The 21,507-nt window shown below is 43.4% G+C and overlaps 1 protein-coding gene across 2 annotated transcripts in view; it reads right to left on the bottom strand.

The window, feature by feature from the left end:
- OMA1 (OMA1 zinc metallopeptidase) overlaps positions 1 to 21,507 on the bottom strand; it is a 629,416-nt gene that overhangs the window by 262,949 nt on the left and 344,960 nt on the right. For both annotated transcript variants that reach the window (XM_044085522.1, XM_044085523.1), the window contains one exon: positions 638 to 866. In XM_044085522.1, coding sequence (XP_043941457.1) covers positions 638 to 866 — 229 coding nt within the window. The remainder of the gene's footprint in view (positions 1 to 637; positions 867 to 21,507) is intronic.

The following is a 21,507-nucleotide window of genomic DNA, read 5'->3' on the forward strand; positions in this document are numbered from 1 at the left end:
TGGGTGAGATGACTACTATTGCATGGAAAAGGGTTAGAAGGACCACTAAACTTATGGAAATATTCTTAGAAGGAGAGAGGGGTAAGATAAGGAGAAGACTTTACAGTGCAAGCTGGAGCAAATCCAATGGTGCATGACTTGATAATGGGGCAAATGTCAGATGAGTCTCAATTGGGTGAAGTCCTGCGGTTGGGTTACTGCCTCTGCATCATTCCCTTTTCTCCATATGGAATCTCTTTTTCTGAGATCACTAAACCTAACTCTCAGCACTGCTGGTAGTCTGAACAGAAAAATCATGCAATTGAATCTGATAATGATAGGCAATGTAACTGTCTCAACGGATACTAACTAAGAAGTGCTAAATGATCTCCATCCCCAGTCAAACTCCTGACCACCACAGGTATTCTGATTTCCTCTTACCATGTAAGCAGATCTTGTATCCCTTCCCTTCTCATCAATATATTGGAAGTGGACATGATCTGTCTCTCCAGGCAAACAGCAAGACAAAAGATTTTTTAAACATACATGAGTGAGACAGAAAAAAGGAAATAGAATATGAGACAAATTTTGACTGGTTAAAAAAATAGTAAAACTAAACTAAAACACTTTTATAATTTAGCTGCCGTCTAACACTTACCAGCTTATATTCAAACTGAGACAGTTCTTCAAATGTATCTTTTTTGATAACCAACAGTCTTCTGCGTCCTGTAATGGGACTTTCATCCAGATGAGTAAAATAGAAAACTACAAAGCCAAGGCAAAGTCCACTGATACTCAGGAATATCTTCCATTTGTTCTTCTTCACACTTTCCTTGAACAATTGCTTTTTGTTAGGAGGAAGGGCCTTCCACCATTTCTGTATACTCCTATTAGCAGAAATAACAAGTTTACCAGAAATGCTGTTCAGTGTTTTAATGACGTTTGATCTGTTTAAACCATTCAAAAATAGTTATTTTTCTGCCTTAGGAAATAAGCCTACATAAATAAAATGTTGCCTTCTACAAGAAAAATAAACATTGCTGAACAATTCTGTCCATATAACCTTCACTCCTCCTTTCATAAGTAGACAAGATATTTTTCAAACTGCTATTTACTTTAGTTTTGTCTAAATGGTAGACAACAGGAGGTATCATTTACTGTGAAAGTGTGTCAATGACGCTCTGCAATGTGTATCATTGCTCCTTTACAGAAAACGGCACAGTCTATACATTTTAAATGTACAAACTTTATCCACGTCACAGTTATGGGAAAGTTCAGTTGCAGTCTATGCCTGCAAGCAACAGGTAATAATCCTGCATAAGATACCAATTCATAGATACATATGCAGTTACTAAGCAACCCAGTTACTTCTTCTTCTTCTTTCGGCTTTTCCCGGTTAGGGGTCGCCACAGCAGAAGTTATCCAAAGTGACCATATGAAATCTTAGCCAAGCAATCCCGTTAGTTGCCTCAGACTAGGAGTCAGTTTGTGACATACTACAAGACTGAAAAGTGCAGTTGTGTATACATACCATAAATGTAGATGTTCGAGTGTATTCACTGTTGCAGTCATCACCAGTGGGTTATCCCTGCTGTGGTAGCCCTCGGTCGGCCCGAATACCAGAGTCAATGTTTTTTGGGTCGGGTGCAGTCGCTTGTAGTCTGACGTCAGGTCCTCAGTACTATAAAGCAAGGCGGCTGATGTCATTACATCAGTTTTTCTTGCCCTAACCTGTCAGAAGCACAAGGAAATAAGAAAAGGTGGTCCTGTTGGCCAAAACCCACCTTGGGAAGCTTATGTCCTCCTAGGGGAAGATGCTAGATGGGGGTTGGATACAGGGAAATCAGGACTGCAACAGTGAATACACTCGAACGTCTACATTTATGGTAAGTGTACACAACTGTACTATGTTCTTCATGTTTCACTGCTGCAGTCATCACCAGTGGGAGGATTACCAAAGCTGAGGAGAGGGGTGGAAAGGCATGGGTCAGCAGGCACTGCAGAACTGCAGAGGCAAACCCTGAGCTAGACTTTGAAAAAAGAGGTAGGTGGTAATGCTTTGTAAAGGTATGGACAGAGGTCCAGGTGGCAGCTTCCAAGATGTCCCTAGTGGGGACTCCTCTGAGGAAGGCTGTGGAAGTGGAGGCTGCTCTAGTGGAATGGGTATGGATAGATTTGGGGGGGGGGGGGTTTCCATGTAGTCTGTAGCAAAAATGGATACAGTGTGATATCCATTTGAAAATGGGCTTCCCCTTTGCCCAAGGGGCAAAGCTGACAAGTAGTTGGTCTGTTTTTCTGAAAGGCTTAGTACAGTCCAGATAGTATCTAAGTTGTCTGTGCATGTCTAGTAAGTGTAGAATTCTTTCCCCCTTATTTTGAGGGTTGGGAAAGAAGGTTGGTAGGTGTATGGCCTGGTTGAGGGTCACATCAGATACCACCTTGGGCATAAAGGAGCGGTTAGTCCTCAGGGAGACCTTGTCTGCATGGAAAATGATGAAGGGCTCAAAAGCCGTGAGAGCCTGAAGCTCTGATACCCTTCTGGCTGAGATGATAGCTAGTAGGAAAGCAGTCTTCTAGGAGAGGTATTTCAATTTTGTAGAAGCAGCAGGTTAGAAAGGAGGTAAGGTTAGTTTTTCTAGAACATAATTCAGGTCCCAGGGTGGCGTGGAAGGCCTTCTGGGAGGTCTGATATTAGAAGTCCCTCGGAGGAATTCCTTAATCAAAGGATGAGAGAAGAGGGATGGGTCTGAATCGAAATGGGCAGAAATGGCTGAGGCATGGATTTTAATAGAAGAGAACGAGAAGCCACTATTGTGTAACTCGGCTAGGTAATCCATGATAAGAGGGATGGAGGGATGGGAGGTACTGGCCCCTTTGGACTGGCTCCAGGAGCAGAATCTTTTCCATTTTCCTGCGTATGATTTTCTGGTGCTGGGTCTTCTGGCCTCTGTGATGATGTCTAGGACTAGTTTGCTTAACAGGGAGTCCTTGTTAGCTTTTAAGGTATAAGACATGCTGAGAGATTGAGAGTCTGTAAGTCTGGGTGCAGTATCTTCCCCCTCCCCTGGGTCAAGAGGTCTGAGATCAGGGGAAGCTGCTTGGGGGGGGCTCTAAGTTCAGACAACATAGTAAGGGGTACCAATGCTGTCTGGGCCAATCTGGAGCAATGAGGATGGCCTTTGGTCTCTCCTCCCTTATTTTGATCAGTACCTTGGGAATAAGGCGCAGAGGAGGGAAGGCATACAGAAAGAGAGAGTTCCAGGGGAAGGTCAAGGCATCCACCTTCCACACTAGGAGGTGATACTCCCTGGTACAGAACTTTTGCAGCTGGTGGTTGAGGTGCGAGGCAAAGAGATCCACTTCCGGAGTCCCCCACTCCTGAGTGATTTGCAGAAAAATTTCCCTGTTGAGCTGCCATTCATGGGGGTCCAGTAGGTTTCTGCTTAGGTGATCAGCCAGGGTGTTGTTGACCCCGGTAGGTATTGGGAAATTAGTTGCAGACCCATGGAGGTGGCTGTAAGCCACAGGCTCATGGCTAACCTGCACAGGGGGTAAGACTGGGTTCCCCTTTTTGTTGATATACCACATTACTGTGGTGTTATCTGTTTTTATAAGAAGAACCCCTGGCCTGAGATGGGGTTTGAAAGATGTCAGAGCCTTTTGTACTGCCATAATTTCTTTCTGCTTGATGTGCAAGTGAAGTTGTTGGGCATCCCAAAGACCTTGGGTGCACCAGCCCGCTAGGTGAGTGCCTGAAGCAATGCCTGAGGCATCAATGGTGATGGTCTGGCCGGTAGGGCAGAGGATGAAGAGAAGACCCTTGTTACTGGTACAGGTCTCTTCCCACCAGAGAAACTCGGCCCTTATACATGGGATCAGAAAGACAGAGGTCTCTAGGGACTGAGAGTTCTGGCACCAAAGGTTCTTTAGATACCACTGAAGTTTCCTCATGTGAATCCTGGCCAGGAGAATGAGAAAGTACAGTTTTGTACCTACCATAAATGTAGATGTCCGATAGGTATGCATCTGCAGTCCTAACATATGGGTTGTCCTGCCTCAGGCAGCCCTTCGGTCAGCCGGATTCCAAAGTCTGGGTCTGGCCTCGGCTGATGTCGCACTTCACCTGACGTCATAGCTGCTGTTTATTGGGTATAAAGGCATCAGCCAACGCCATTTTCCTCAGTGTTTCTTGCCCCAGATGCCAGGTGCCCTCTAGTAAGGCTAAATTTGGATAAATGCAAATAATTCCAAACAGTAGAGAGCAAACAATATAAAAAAAAATATATATATATATATATACATATATACAAACAAATACACCATAATAGATTCCCCCAGCTAGCTAAAAGAGGGGTAAATATCCTAGGAATACCACAGAGGGGAAGGAGGGTGGGTAATCCTGACTGCAGATGCATACCTATCGGACATCTACATTTATGGTAGGTACAAAACTGTACTATGTCCTTCAAGGATGCATCTGCAGTCCTAACATATGGGTAGAATACCATAGCCAAACTGGGGAGGAGGCACTAAGATAAAGATGGTGTAGTTAAGATCCCTTGCAAAACAGCAGTTGCAAAACCTGCTCGGGATCTAGAGTATAAGGGAAGATTGTAATGCTTGGCAAATGTATGCACGGAGCTCCAAGTAGCAGCTTCTAAAATGTCTTTGGTAGCCACTCCTCGTAGGAAAGCTGTAGTGGTGGCTGTAGCTCTTGTGGAATGAGGTCTGATATTATCAGGAGTTGTCTTTCCATGAAAAGAGTAGCAAAATCGAATGCAATTTCCTATCCATTTTGAGATTGTCTGTTTTGAAATTGCTTTTCCTTGCATTCCTGTTGCATATGCTACCAGAAGCTGGTCAGTTTTTCTGCTGGTCTTAGTTCTGTCCAGATAGTAGCGTAATTGTCTGTGCACATCCAAGGTATGTAGCAGTCTTTCCCCTGTTCTGTGGGTTGGGGAAGAATGTAGGTAAATGAATTGCTTGGTTCAATGATACTCTGGAGACCACTTTTGGCATAAAGGTAGGGTTAGTTCTCAGAGAGACTCTGTCCTGATGGAAGATAAGGAAGGGTTGTACTGCCATTAATGCCTGTAACTCAGATACCCTTCTTGCTGAAGTAATTGCTAGCAGGAAAGCAGTTTTCCAAGACAAGAATTGTAATTCTGCTGTTGCTGCTGGTTCAAAAGGGGGAAGTGTTAACTTTTCCAGCACAAAGTTGAGATCCCATGTAGGTAAAGGTGGTTTCCTTGGAGGCTTTACATTTTTGATTCCTCTCAAGAACTGCCTGAGTAGAGGATGAGAGAAGACAGGAGGATCCATGTTGTATTCTGCTGAAATTGCTGATGCATGAATCTTAATGGAGGAGTAAGACAGGCCATTGTGGAACAGCTCTGCTAAATATTCCAGGATGTGTGCTATGTTTGCCAATGAGACATTTTCTCCCTTTGCTGCACTCCAAATGAGGTATCTTTTCCACTTGGCTGAATAAGTCTTCCTTGTGGAGGGTCTGCGTGCCTCCAGGATAATGTCCTTAACCCTCTGAGATAAACCTGGGTTATTTTGTTTTATGCAATATTCCAAGCAGCTAGCTGCAGTGTTTTCAAGTTTGGATGTAGGATCTTGTAGTTGTCCTGTGTTAGTAGTAAGGGACATAGTGGTAGATGCCATGCGTGTGTCCGAGACATGCTTCTCAGTAGCGGGTACAAATGTTGCCTCGGCCAGTCTGGAGCTATCAGAATTACCCTTGGCTGATCCTCTCTGATCTTCAGTAGAACTTTGTACATCAAGGGAAGAGGTGGAAATGCACATGCTGTCAGGTTTTTCCAGCTGAAGGAAAGGGAGTCCACCCTCCAAGCAAGTGGGTGGTATGCTCTTGTGCAGAATTTCTTCAATTGGTGGTTGTGTGGGGAGGCGAACAGGTCTATTTCTGGTAGTCCCCATTTCCTTGTTATGGCTTTGAATATATCTGGATGCAGCATCCATTTGTGAGCATCCGTGGTAGTTCTGCTTAAGGTGTCTGCTAGAGAATTTTCTTTTCCTGGTACAAATCTGGCCTGAAGTTGAATGTTGAGATTCAGGGCCACATTCCACAGGTCCTTTGCCATCCGGCATAGAGGATATGAGTGTGTACCTCCCTGTTTGTTGATGTACCACATGACTGTGGTATTGTCCGTCCTTATCAGCAGATGACCCTGTTGAAGGAGTGGTCTGAATGCCTGGATCGCATGTTTCACTGCCAGCATCTCCTTTAGATTTATGTGTAGATTCAGCTGGTCTTGGGTCCATAGGCCTTGTATACAATTGTCCACCATGTGTGCCCCCCAGCCTAGGTCTGAGGCGTCCGTGGTGATGGTCTGGCTTGGATGAGGTTTGTGGAAAGGCAATCCTCTGTTCAACTGACAGGCCTGAGCCCACCACAGGAATTCTTGCTTCAGGCATGGAATTATTGGAATCTGGGCTTCTAGACTGTGCTTGTGTTGAGACCATACATTCCTTAGGTACCATTGTAACTTTCTCATATGCAGCCGGGCATGCGGAATCAATATTATGCAGGATGCCATGTAACCCAGGGCTTGCAGGACTTTCCTTGCAGTAAGCTGAGTTTGTTTTGTTAATGTCATGAAGTAGACTGGTAGTTGCTTTTGTTTTTCTTCTGTGAGACAAGCCATCTGAGTTGATGTGTCCAGTTCTGCACCCAAGAATGTTATCCTTTGGGATGGTACTAGTCTTGACTTTTGCATGTTGACTGTGTATCCCAAGGCTTGCAATAGTTGTATGACATTTTCCAAATCTTTTGTTAATTTTGCCTTGTTGTCCGCTTGTATTAGGCAGTCGCCCAGGTATGGGTAAATTTGAATTCACTGAAGCCTGCAATGAGCAATTACTGATGCCAGGCATTTCGTGAATACTCTGGGCGCAGTAGATAAGCCAAAGGGCAATGCTGAGAATTGATAATGCTCTGATCCTGCAAGAAATCTGAGGTGTCTTCTGCAATCTGGTCGTATAGGGACGTGCAGGTATGCCTCCTTGAGATCTAGAGTCACCAGCCAAGACTCCTTGCCCAGCATGGGAAGAAGCTGCTGGAGGGTCAGCATTTTGAATTTTGTAACAATGAGGTATGTGTTCAGTGCGGACAAGTTGAGAATAGGTCTCCATTGATTTTCTTTTCTTGGTACAAGGAAAAGCCTGGAGTAAAATCCTTGGCCTTGTTCCATAGGTGGCACCTTTTCTATAGCTCTCATCCTTAGTAAGTTGTTGATTTGGGTTAGAGCGTCTGTTTTTTGGCTTGGTGGTAGGTTTGGCATTCCCCTCTTTTTTGGTAGAGTGTGGAAGTGAAACCTGTAGCCCTTGTCTATTGTTTGTAAAGTCTATTTGTCTCCTGTAATGTAATGCCAGTTGTCGGAAAATAAGGCTAGCTTTCCGCCCAAGGGAGCTTCCAGTTGTTCCCTGGTAGGCGGAACCAGAGCCAAGTCATTGTGTCTGCCCTGTGGAAGTGGTTGTAGTTGAATCTGTGGCAGTACTTCTCTGGTTGGTAGGTTGCCACTGACATCCCCTGTAGGCACCCCTAGATTGACCTCTGCCTCTCGGGCGTCTATTTCTGCCTCTCTGTGCTCTGGAGCTGTCTGGAAAGGACCAATTCTTCGAAGGCCAATTTCTGCTAAACCTCGGAGGTTGGACCTGTAAGAAATCCTTGACTGTTTGGACAGATTTTGCTTTTTCTTCCACCTTCTTTCGAACCTCCTGTGCAGGGGAGCCAAACAAACTTTGCTTCTCCATGGGAGCATCTAGGAGTTTTGACTTAACATGGTCTGGTAAGGATTGTTCTTTTAACCAGGCATGCCTTCAAATCACTGTTCCAGTCATAGCTGATCTAAAGGAAGCCTCCAGTGCATCATAGCCACATTTTAAGAAATGGTTACTGACCTGCTGAGAGTTATGTACCAAATCCTGAAGGGACTTGCAGTCTATAGGTTCAGGAGAGGATAGTTTTTTATTTAGCTGGTCTAACAAAAATTCCTGGTACTGAATCATGTGAAATTGACAGTTTAAGGCCCTGGCCGAAAGAGTAGCAGAAGTATAAACCTTTTACCCCATCTCTCTAATGCTCTAGATTCCCTTTCAGAGGGAAGAGGGTTTTTGGCAGAAGCAGCTGCCACACCTTTAGGGCCCTGTGAAATGGTTTCAGGGTCTGCAACAGGAGCCTTATACAAATGGTAGTGTGTGTCCGGGACCCTGTAATATCTGTCAGGCTTGGCAGGGGCCGGAGGAAGAGAGTCAGGAGCAGTACAGGCATCATTATATGCATCATCAACGACTGTTAGTACTGGAGGAATGGCTAAAGGCCTATGCTGTGGTAAGTGTAAAAAAGTCCTTAGCCTTTTCCTTGAATCTGAAAAATCCTGGCCCTGCCATTGGAAGTGTTCCCTCATAGCATGTAAGGTTTCCCCAAAAGAAAATTCTTCAGGAGGAGAAGCAGAAGGAATGGAGTCTTCTGCATCAGAATCCTCATAAGGAGAATATGGGCCTTCCTGAGGGTCTGAGATGTCTGAGTCCTCCGAGGAATAGTCTGTAGAGACAGGTTCCGGGGGTTCAGTCCTAGGCCTCTTATCTGGAGGGGGCTGAGAGGCCCTGTCTGGGTGAGGTTGGGATCCCCTGACCAAAGAAATGAGATCCTCAGCCAGGCTGAGTATTTGGGAACTAGAGGTAGGCCTATGTGAGGGAGTTTTAGCAGGTAAGGCCTTATAAGATTTAGCTGCTTTAGCCCTGGCAAAAGCCTTGATAGACATAGAAGCAGGGGGTCTAGCAGCCCCACGTGCAGGGGTAGATATGTCTAAAGGAATAGTGTCTGACAAGTCCTGGGTGCCTGCTTCTGTAGCAGTAAATACAGTAGCAGATTCAGCCATGCTCTGTGAGGCCTCGGCTATCGGAGGCATGCTTTCGGCTGAAGGAAGAACCGAGGACTCGGTTTCAGCCGAAACCGAGACACTCGCGGTTGGCCTAACCGTGGTTTCAGCCGAAACCGCGGGCCGTGAGTGTCGGTCCTTTTCCTTGCGCTTTTTAGCTAATTGTGAAGTCGGAGTCTCCGATGGCATTTTGTAAGCAAAAGCGGGACCAAAAAACTCCTCTGCAAACTCCGACCGACATCTAAGTGTTCGTCGGTTGAAGGAAGCACAGGCTAGACAAGCTGATACGTCGTGGTCTGGGCCTAAGCAAGGAAGGCAGTAAGAGTGGAAATCCTTATGAGGTATTTGTTTCCCACAAGTTAAACAATTATTTACTTTTTCTGACATCAGCTGAGGCAAGAAAGAGTCCCCAACGGGGTACTTAGCTTTTTAGAAGTCTTCGGTAGTAGAAATCTCTGGATCTGACCGACCGGCACTTGTGAACAGCTTCTGCTTCGGGCACCACGTGGCAAGAAAGACTGAGGAAAATGGCGTCGGCTGATGCCTTTATACCCAATAAACAGCAGCTATGACGTCGGGTGAAGTGCAACATCAGCCGAGGCCAGACCCAGACTTTGGAATCCGGCCGACCGAAGGGCTGCCTGAGCAGGACAACCCATATGTTAGGACTGCAGATGCATCCTTGAAGGACATGGATGCAAGATGCCGTGTATCCCAGGGCTTGCAGAACTTCCTCGTGGTGAGGTGACGTCTGGAAGCCAGCTGGGTAAAGTAGAGAGACAGGAAGCTCTGCTTTTCTGGGGATAGAAAGGCCATTTGGGATGCTGTGTCTAGCAGAGCTCCTAAGAAAATGATCTACCTGGTGGGGTTTTTCTTTGATTTTTTTCTTGTTGATGGTGAACTCTAGGGAAGTTAGGAGTGATTTGACAAAGGTAAGGTCTTGGAGTGGCTTTTCTTTGCACTCTGCCTGAATGAGGCAGTCATCTAGGTAAGGGTAAATCTGTATATTTCTTTGTCTGCAGAATGCTATGGCCAGGGCCAAGCATTTGGTGAATACTCTGGGTGCAGTACATAAGCCAAAGGGCAGCGCAGAGAACTGAAAGTGTTGTGAGCCTGCTCTGAAGCGCAGGAATTTCCTGCACGATTCCCTGATAAGGATGTGGAGGTAGGCATCTTTTAGATCTAGGGTCACTAGCCAGGCATTGTTTGTTAGCATAGGCAGCAGCTCCTGCAAAGTTAGCATTTTGAATCTGGGACCACCAGGAAGGTGTTCAGAATAGAGATCCAGGATGGGGCACCAAGTGCCCTCTTTTCTGGGAACAAGGAATAGTCTGGAATAAAATCTTTTGCCTGTTTGATCTGAGGGTACAGGTTCCATTGCCCCCTGGGAAATGAGAGTTTGTACCTTTTTCAGTGCCTCTGCTCACTGATTTGGAGGTATGTCCAGGTACCCTCTTGGAATTGGGAGTTCGCTGAAAGAGAATTTGTATCCCTGAAAAATGATCTTTAAGACCCATTGGTCCTTTGTTACAGAAAGCCAATTGTCTTTGAAGAGGGAAATCCTTCCGCCTAATTTTTGATGAGTGAAGGGAGGGCAGAGGAGGGAGAGGGAGTCATTGTGAGTGTTTGCCATAGAAGGTTGGCTTAGAACTCCCTGCCTTAGAGACGGCAGTGGTCCATTGTTTATTTCTCTGCTGGCCCTGGGATGGTCTGTCCCTGCGGGGCTTACCTTGGCCCTGTCTGCAAAGTGCAGGGAAGCCCCAGTGCTTAGAGGAAAAGCTCCTGCTGAACCTGGAGGGTTGTACCTGAAAGAAATCTTTTACTGTTTGCATAGGTTTTGCTTTGTCTTCCACCTTTTTAAGCACCTCTTCTTTTTCCCCAAACAAGCGCTCCTTATCTAGGGGTGCATCAATACGGTTTGACTTGACATGTTCAGGGAGAGGTTGTTCCTTCAGCCATACATGTCTCCTAATAATAGATCCTGTCACTGCTGCCCTGCTAGAGTTTTCTAGGGCATCATGTCCACATTGTAATGAGTGTTTGGCCAATTGACAAGCAGAGTGCAGTAAATCTGTTAACTCTTTTGAACTGGCACAGTCAGGAAAAGTAGCAATTTTCTGTTTTAATAGTTAGAAAGTGTGTTGTTGATATTTTAAAATATGGAACTGACAATTGAGTGCTCTGATAGCTAAGGCTACAGAGGTGTATACGTTTTTACCCCATCTGTCCAGAGCTCTGGGGTCCTTGTCAGAAGGAAGAGGGTTTTTGGCAGAACTAGTCTTAGCTCCTTTAGGTCTCTGTGTAATGGCCTCTGAGTCTGTAGCAGGATTTCTGTACAGGTATCTGTGAGAATCCTGTAGTACCTGTCAGGTTTATTGGGAGCAGGAGGGAGTGCGTCAGGGGCTAAGCTGGACTCATGGAAAACATCATCCACCACTTCTAAAATAGGGGGGATGGCCAGGGGTCTGTGCTGAGGCAGGTCCAGAAACTCTCTAAGTCTTTTCTTAGACTGCGGGAAGTCCTGGGATTCCCATTGGAAATGTTCCTTGAGGGAGTGAAGGGTTTCTCCAAAGGAAATGTCCTCTGGAGAGGAGGAAGAAGGGATGGATTCCACTGCATCTGAATCCTCATAAGCAGTTAAGGGATGCTGTTCCTTATCAAAAACCGAATAGTCAGATTCCTCAGAATCCTGTTCTGTCATAATTTCTGGGGAAGGGTGCCTTTTCCTTTTAGATGTTGTGACCTGACTACCCCGGATAAGGGAGATGAGATCCTCCACCATTTTCAGCATTTGGGCTTGGGGTGGTGGAGCAGTAGCAAGATGGTGGCTAGAAGCAGATTTCCTAGGAGTGGCCTGGCTTCTAGGCCTGAGAGAATCAGTAGTGGGGAGAGAAGACGTTTTTTGTCTAGATTCAGTAGTGCGAAAGGACTCCTCGGAAGCCGGTGCCTGTGTAGTGGCTGCAGACCCAACCAAGGCAGAGACAGCCAAAGGCTCGGAAGACGAAGAAGATTTCTCCAGCATACCAGACTCCAAAAGGGTCTTGGTAGAAGCCTGCATAGATACTGAATCAGGCATCAGGCATCAGGGGCTGTGAAAGCACCTTACTGAATTCCGGAGAACTGACGACCTGCTTAGTGGTAGCATCGTCAGAAGGCTTAGCCTTGTGTGGTCTGTCTCTATCTTTATCTCTACATTTTTTCAGAATGTCCACAGATTGTTAGCTGATGGATGCCACATCGGAATGCAAAGATGGAACACAAAAATAACTGTCTACTGTCTATGGCGAATGATTCTTGCATTAAAGAGGGCACAGAACCGGCAATGGGGGATGTCGTGGTCTGGGCCTAAACAAGTGACACAGTAAGAATGGAAGTCTCGGTGTGGGATCTGTTTCACACAGGCGAGACAATTGTTAACTTTTTTGGACATTGGTTAGTGCAATAAAAAAGGATCCCCAACGGGGTACTTAGCTTCAGATGTTTTCAGCTGAAATTCGACTTCTGGTAGCGACCGACCGGCACTCGTGCGAACTGTTTCTGCTACGGGCTCCACAGCAAGAAAGACTGATGTAATGACGTCCGCTGACTTGCTTTCTAGCACTGATGACCTGACGTCAGACTACAGACAACTGCAGTCGATGCAAAAAAACTGACTCTGGTATTTGGCCCGGCCGAGGACTACCACAGCAGGGATAACCCACTGGTGATGACTGTAACAGTGAAACACGAAGAACATCTCTAGTTATCCACACATTTGCTGAGTCTAGATTTAAAAGCAGCTGGGGTATAGAATCATACAATGCACAAGGTAATTGGGCCATGTGGTCATTTATGCCTTTCCAGTACCCACTCTTACAACTTAACTCCTTTTTCAAGGAGCGATATGCCAGTCATACGAGGGAAGAATTTATGAAAACCCATCCTGTTGTCTAATTCTTTTGAAAAAGAAGATGGTGTCATTTTTCTTCATCTGGAAAGGAAGTTTGTTCCAGAGAAGAGGTAGTTGTCACATGACAAATCTGTCTCTCCACAGTTATTTATTTGCTGAAGCAGGTTCAGATATCTGGTTCTAACTGGAATGTTTGATTTTTACAGAAATAAGAAGTCTAGAACCAACAGATCCCTAATGGCCTAGAAGGCAAGGCTCTTTCCTACGGAGTCTATAGGACAGTGAATACAGGGACAAAGCCTCCAGCCTCTTTTCGTAGTTCAGGTCCTTTAGGCCCATGATACTTTGTTGAGGAACCTTTGGGGCTTCCCAACTGCTTGATATGTTTAGTAAGATACACCCCTAAGGGGACATTATATTAGATGACAGACCTGTTCGGTGGATAGCATAGAGGGATAAGGACTTCTCTGGATTTACAGGAAATACCCTTTGTGGGCAGTTGTGCTAGATAGAAGGATTTCCTGACCATATATGTATACTATAAGCTATATGGAGGGTTTATTCATCAAATGCAACAATGCCACATTTTACAGCACTTAGCTTTAGCCTGCTTTCAGACCACCAGCTATTGACATATCAGAAGGGGATTTAAGTATAAAACACAGTTTGCAATCATCTGCAAACTTGGTTAACCAGTGTCCCTAATTTTTGATTTGGAACTCAGACAAGTATATGTCGAAAAGCAGCAGTGACAGCACGGATCCTTAGAGTACCCCAATGGTTACTTTCATGCTGAGGATGTACCTGTTATCCTCACAATCTGGCTTCTGTCCCTCAGCCTGTTTGCTATCCATCTACTTACAAAGGGATCAATTAGGAGTGCATTTAGTTTGTTGATAATGTTGGGATGTGGTATGGTATCAAATATTTTAGAGACCACTATCCAAGGCTTGCATGACCTCCTCAAAAGAATTACCAGATTCATTAGGCAAGATATGCCCTTAACAAAGCCAAACTACTGTGAATTAAGTCTTAAGATTTTTTATATCATAGCTTATCATGTCTGTCATGACCCCTACCATGGCCTTGCAGATGACATTTATCAGGCTGATGGATATGTAATTCCAGGAGTCCATGGAGAGGCCACTTTTGTGAAGTGGCATCACAACTGCTGTATGACAAACCTTGGGGTCAAAGGCAGTGGCTAAGCTCAGGGGTGAATGGTTGTAGAAGAGGGTTCATCAGCGCCTGTTTAGTGCTGTTCAGCAGGTCGCCTGGTATGTCATTAAGTCCCATACAGAATGTATTTTTTTTTTGAGTAGTTTTAACAATTGTTTTATGAAGATAGAGTTTTGATGACCTTGGGAATATGTGGATTTTGTATAAGTGCCTTTGCAGTAAAACTTGCACCAAATGTATTAGCTAATATATTTATGATATCCATTCAATCAGAGTAGGTAGCATTATTGTGAACAAGTTCAAAGCAATGTTAGGTGTTATTTCATAACTTCCTGGCATAAGTAAAGAAGGATTTGTAATTATCCTTAGCTTCAGATGTCAGCCTAAGTGCATAGGAAGCCTTTGTTTGCCTGATGGTATTTTTTAGTACACTGGCTAACAGTTTGATGCTGATCTTTATTTGTGGGTCTTTAGTTGTGTATTATAACCTAATGTGCTTTTAATTTTTACTGTGTTATTTATTTATGGATGTGGACTGCCAGGCTCATTTGCTCCTGCTTCCCCTTTTATTTAGTTTTGTTAGGGACTGACAGATTTATGCAATTTTCTAGGTAAGCATAACATTTATTTGCATAACTCCTATCCATGTCAATATTTTGGGAGTTACAGTTAAGCTTAAACCTAGAAACTTTATCATACAATTGCAGCATGTTTGTAAACCTAGAGACTTTATCATACAATTGTAGCATGTTTGTACACCTGAAGTATTTGGATATTGTGCTATTTGGATCAGCTGGTTTAAGAATTTTGAAAGAAATAGCTATCAATTTGTGGACAGACTTGACTGAGGAAGGATATACCACTGGGATAGGGCATATACATGCCATATTTCTAAGGACCAGGCCAAAAACATTTTATCCCCTAGTGGGCTCTTTGACTATTTGATTCAGTGAATCCTTGCTTAAGAAATTGAGGAAATTTTTATGCACAGCCTACATCTGAGCTATAGGTCTCCCAGTTTATGGAAGGGTATTTAAAGTCAGGCTGATGAGTTTTTGTGTATCGGAAGCTCTTCCACTGTATTTAAGATTTTAAGAAGTTGATGTGTTTTTTGGGGTGGTCATTAAGGGGGTCCTATAACAAGCATGCCAGTTCACTTACACCAACATGGATCACCACCATATTGTAGTTATCACTATTCATCTTGATGGTCTTGAGGGCGCTTGAGACATCTGAGATCTTGGCACCTGAAAGACAACTCACAATCACCCTACTTTTATCCAGCCTTGTGAGAGTATAGTCTGTCTTGCTATAGAATCAAGAATCACCAGTACATTTTCATCAGTGAAGGATTTAAGCGTACTTGGTTTCGGGTTAGCTTTTTTCCTTGTGGCTCTCTGTGATGATGTGGCAGTATGTGTTCTGATTTTTAATGTCCACTGATATCTAGTCTTGTTTGGCTGTGGTGGTTTAGGGAGGGACTTTCTTGCAACATCAGCATATGCACAATTTCTATGTACTTGTGTGGAGTGCAGTGGAGATGTGTGGTACTCAAAGACTTTTTTTTGTGAGAGTGATGCCTCTATCTTATTTAAATATCTGCCTCTCTCACAGGTGGTTTGCGATAGAATTAGTAGTAGTTCATTCTCTGTGAGCATCAGGCAGTTGCATCAATATACCAAGTGCTATGAGGCTGGCAAGCGAGGGGAAGCAAAGTTGGATGACCTTCCATTTATGCAAGTGTGAGAAATTTAGGGATATGAAATTTATTTGTATGGTATTGGGTTTTCTGGATGATTTTTTTTAACAAATCTATACCAGTACACAATATACATACGCTTTTACCTTGATAAATTTTATTATGAGTGCAGAATATTATTTATCAGTGAGTATTAGAAAAAGTTTGTAGTACAATAATTAACTACTGGAGGTGCACTACTAAGGTAGGAACAGATTACAGTTACTTGGCCCTAAATAAAGGACCTGATATTACTCTGTTTGGTATGTAGTGGGAGGCTGTTCCAGATACCTGCCATAAGACATATGTACACTTACAGAGACAAATACAAAGAAGCAATTTAGAGTACTGCCAGTTCACTTACTAGCATGTCCTTGTGATGTAGAAAGAAAAAAATAACTCCAAGTAAACAATCAAGAGGACAAAAAGAGAGGACAAACGCTAGAAAGAAGGCATCTCACACAGAAACCAAACTGTAAAAACAAGTACTTCATGGTAGTAGTGCTGTTATATTTTTATAGATAAATTATTTGCACCACTGAGCCACCTGCAGCCCATAACTATTGGCCATATTTGTGAATTAATTCATTATAAAATAGTAATAAACACGTAGCAATATAAAAAAAGATAATCTTGAAAAACCCAGATGGGGAGGGGGTAAATTAAATTTTTCAAATGTGTGGACCATAACAGCAAAGACTGGCTGTTGTATATACAGGAGGATATTGGACTGGCACACACAAATGCATGTTGCCTTATGAAAATGTTTATTCTGAAAATAACATTAAAAGAAATATGGCAGGGAAAGTAAAAATTTGGAAATAACGAGTATAACCAGAGCCTTAAGTGCTACAGTTATACTTATAGCATTAGGTTACAAACAAGAATGTATATTTTTTATAGATAAATTATTTGGTGTTCATGTCCATTTCTAACAGATTTTCTAAAATTTTCAGTGTTAAATGTTTAGATTTCAGAGTATTCTACTCTCATTTATCATATGCAAAAATGTCAACAAATTCAGTCTTAATACACAGAAAATGGAAAGTAAATACAATATTTATACAGAAAATTAAGAAAAAGAGATACAATTAAGTGATGATCTTGCAGACCCTTCAAATGGAATTCAGAAAGGTTACCGCCAGCAGTATGCCTTTTTTATTCAGAGACAGCCTTACTGCAGCAGTTTATCTCAAAGAGGTGCAGTGCCTTGGTGTGCTGTGTCTGTGATAGTAAATGATAATGAAGCTTTCTAGGACAGTGTCCTATTCTAATTAGCCATGTGCTCTCCTCTCAGAAAAGTCTGTGCTAAGGCACTTATGCAACCAAGTAATTCTCTAATCACTCAGCTGCTTAACTTAGCTCAGCCAGCAGAGTTAATTAACACAGACAAAACGTTGCATTCACCCATTACTTTCAGTGGGAAGAGACCACATTAGAGACAAGTGCTGGGGAGTTTAACAGACAGGTAGTGGTGGGTGTGGGAGTAAAGAGGGACAGTACACACCTATGTATGTGTGTGTGTGTGTTTGTGCATGTGTTGATGTGTCTGTCTGGGTGCACACAATGGAGGGGTTAATTAGGAGATAGGTAAGGTAAGTGCGTGTATGGGTAAATAGATGAGTGTGACTGAGTGTGAGGGGCTGTGTGTATGTGTGCGAGTGCACCTAAGAGTAGGCTGTCGTGCCACTAAATACTCTTACAGTAAATCCTGCAGTATTTGGGACAGACACTAGATACCAGGAAAGTAAGACTATTACTCTAATGTCAAATGAAATTAGCAAAATATCTGTTTTGCAGGAAAAAAGACAAATGGGTGGGGAATCACTAAACACCAGGGATCATCTGTAGTTATTACTCAAAACTCTCTTAAAAAGTTAGTAAAACAAGAATTTTGTAACATGAAAGATGCAAGACATGGACACTTGTAACACTCATTAACTATTACCCTAACTCACATACAAAAAAATAAAGAATGAGAGAAAAAATGTTCAATCCCTGTATCCTTTGTGCAAAATAAAATTCATCAACTAGGCAGAGCTTTAGTCTTCTGAGATAGCACTAGACACCAGGCATACTCTAAATTTTACTCAAGTCACTTAAAAAAATATCTATATCTATAAGAACTAAAGTGAAAAAAAGTAGTGGAACCCCATACCCTCAGCTCAGGAAGTACATCAGTAACAGTGCTTTAATTCTCTGTACCACAATGTAGTACCTGGATAAGCGTGCATTTTCTGAATAATAAAAAGTATGAAACTCTCATGTCTGATACTACCGACTTACTGTAATGGTCTGTGAATTATGATGGGCAAGGCATGAATAAGACAACATCAGGGACATTCTGTAAAATCAGGGACAGCTTAGAGAGAGATGGAGGTGTGTCTATATTGGGGGGGGGGCTGCCATACCTCCACAAGTTTGTGCTCCAGACTTCCAGACACAGATGGGAAAAACACTAGTCGACACCAGATCAATAGTTTAAATATTTCTCCTCAGGTTATCACTTAAAAAGTTCTTAAGTCTATAGGTCTAGCATCACAATGCATTTTCTGAAGAAGAAGAATGCAATGCTAATGTCTGGCTTTACTGGCTGACTATAATCATCAGTTATTTACAAGGGGGCTGAGGAAAAAATAAGAGAAGACAACAGGGCTGTTCTGCGAGTTAAGGGGCAGGTAAGAGGTGTGGGGATGTGTGTGTGGGGGGAGTGAATGAGAAGGGTGCTAGTGCCAATGCAACACATGAGCAACCAATGGTGATTACTGCAGGAAAGTACTTTTAACACTTGGCACAACACCATGCAGTTCTGAGACATGCAAACTAGTCAATAATGAGGTCTTTCCTCACTGTGGCTAATGTCTCCAAATCATGTTTTCTGAGATAACAAAAATAGGCCCTTTTGGTCAAAGCTCTTACCACCACACATGGGATTCTGTCTGAAGTCCCGAGTACATTTGACAAAGTACCAAATTCATATAATATCTTTCCTTTGCTAGCTTGTATACTATTCATGTGCTATTATTAGCCTTTGTAAATTAAAGCACTGCTCATGGTAGACAATAACACATTCCAAATAAAACTCAGTTCCCTTATCTTTCACTGCTATTTGCTAGAAATACATGCATTCCTTTGCTTGCACAACTAACTGTTTAAATTTCTATTCTAATATCAAAGTCTTGAGATCTATGGAGAAAACTTCCAGCATCAAGGAAATGTAGAAAGAGCTGTAGAATGTGGGCAGGAAACAGCAAATAAACTATTACTAAACAGGTGGTTCAAGACAGTAAAATAAATTAAAGGATTTCATTTTATTATTACCGCAGAAACATTTAACATTTCTGTTGTATGCACTGTACCAGTCTGACGAGAAATGTTAAACTTACAGGCTTTTGTATATGTAACACTTAACAGGAAGCTTAACTGTACATAAAGGCTACCTTTTTTCTACTAATCTGGTTGTGAAATAATATGCAAAAATATCCCCTGGATTCTGCAAGCCTTGCACGGTGTGCAAGATTAGTGCAGGAGCTCTAGCAGGCAATATATCTGCCATGCGATCCAGGAATAGCCTGCAGGGGGCGTACACGAGTGCTCCTGCACTAGTCCTACACAGACTCAGCCCCTGTATGCAAATTACCCCATTTGCAGGAGAAATCCATGCAAATGAAGTAAATCTGAGATCCAGGAAGCTGGAAACCGGCCATGCAGGACTAGTGTAATCTGTAGAAATGTACTCGGTTAGTAACCCAGTACATTTCTGCAAATTCCTAAATGGAGCCGTGACAGCTCCAAATAAGAGTCAAGAGGCATGCTAATGGCCAAGTACAAGGCCACTGGCATTGGAAACCGCTTAAAAAATAAAAAAAATCAACTCATTTTTTTTTCGCCGATCTCGACAGCTTAAGCGTAGGGCAGAGTCGTGCAAACAGGATCGGGGGGGGGGATAAACCTAAAATAAGCATTCTAACTAAAATCACTATTCTGCCATCAAAGTCAATGGCAGGCAGAAGACAAAATGGTTAGTGAGTAGTGGTTGCTAAGTGAGGAGGCTGAGTGTGAGACATGTAACTATGCATTAGCAGGCAATCATATGCAAATGAGGGGAATGATAGTGAATCCCAGTTTCCCCAGCATGCTAGTCAGCTCCCAACAGTGTGAAAGCAGGAATAGCTTGGTGCAAGCCTAGGAGTTAACTGACATCATACGAGGGGTGTCAGGCATACTGTAAGTGCACTGGAGCCTTGGGGCTCAGGTTTAAACCTAGCTAAGCACAACTAAGGAATGGGGTGTGTCTGAGTCTGCCTAGCAATCTTTACATTGCCTAAGCGGTTGTGCGCGCAGCTCACCAGGTTTAAAAAAAAAAAAAAAAAAGGTAAACCAGGAAATAGCAGCTCTGTGCACATTTCAGCACTGTGTTTGCGCAGCGCAATACAGGGCTTAAACAGGAAGGGAAAACAGTAGTAGGAAGTTATTCAAGGAGAACTAGCATAGCTGGCAGGTGAAATGTATCAGAATCAGCCAATTACACAGGCAGCAGACCAGCCCAGCCCAGAATACTACTATAAAATATGCAAACACCTTCCACTCTGGTTTTTCTCATACTCTACACCACCACCGATGTATAAAAGAGGGGATGTTTTAACAGACAAAACAACAAAATGATAGGGGCTGCAATAGCTATCATACAACAACTTGTGGAACAGGCTGACGGTGGTGAGGATGTGAATGCTGTCGACAAACCCACAGTGAGGAGACGGAGAAGAGTGTACAGACCCAGGATAACCTACCAGGGGCTACATAAGCTGGAGATAGTGAAGTGCTATAGGGGGGACAGGAACCTCCTACAGCAAACTGTTGAGCTGTGCCGGCCACACCTGACACAGAGCTAACAAAGGGGAACCCATCCCAGTGGATACCAAGGTATGTGTAGGCCTAAGAATACTAGCTACAGGTACCTTCCAAAGGCCAACTGGGGATATGATGGGGATCTCACAGGCATGAGCATCCAGGGTACTCCACCAGTTCCTGGATGCCACGTCAGCACATGCTGGTGAGCATGTATATTTCCCCAACACCCGTGAGGCGCTGGCCAGCAATACGCAACTGTTCCACCAAATAGCAGAATACCCTGAGGTAGTGGGTGCTATAGACTGCATGCACATACGCATCAAAGCACCACCCAGTGAGCGGGGTAGGGTCTACATCAACCACAAGGGCTTCCCCTCCATCAACTGCCAGGTCATGTGCGATGCCCAGGTCATAATAATGAATGTGTGTCATACCTCTCAACTGTACAGATTTTTGCACAATGTCCAGATTTTTGGCTCATATTTTTTGACCTGTTATCTCTTTTTTTCCTGGCAAATCATTGGAATGATCTCAGGATGATGACATACATTTGAGTTTCAGACTTCAAATCCTTCAGAAAATGAATATTAAAACAAATACTGTTACTCTAGCAACTTTCTAAGTTTATAAAAGCAATATTTAAAATATCTCCCTATTTGTACCCCCATTTTGTCAAGCTTTGTCCAGATTTTTTGCATAACAGGTTGAGAGGTATGATGTGTGTGCTGGCTGCCCTAGAAGCTATCACGATTCCCACATCTGGCATCTGACGCAGCTGCATCAGAGATTTGCCAATGGGGACATCCCTCACGGTCACCTAGTGGGGGACGCTGGATATGCACTGGAGCCGTGGCTGATGACACCTATCAGAAATGCACACACACCCGAACAAAAACTCCATAATGAGACACACACACACAGACCAGGATTATAATAGAGCGTGTGTTTGGGATGCTCAAGTCATG

The sequence above is a fragment of the Protopterus annectens genome, chromosome 10.part0 (genome assembly GCF_019279795.1).
Source record: "Protopterus annectens isolate FY-2018-M chromosome 10.part0, PAN1.0, whole genome shotgun sequence".
In the NCBI taxonomy this organism is placed as follows: Eukaryota; Metazoa; Chordata; order Ceratodontiformes; family Protopteridae; genus Protopterus; species Protopterus annectens.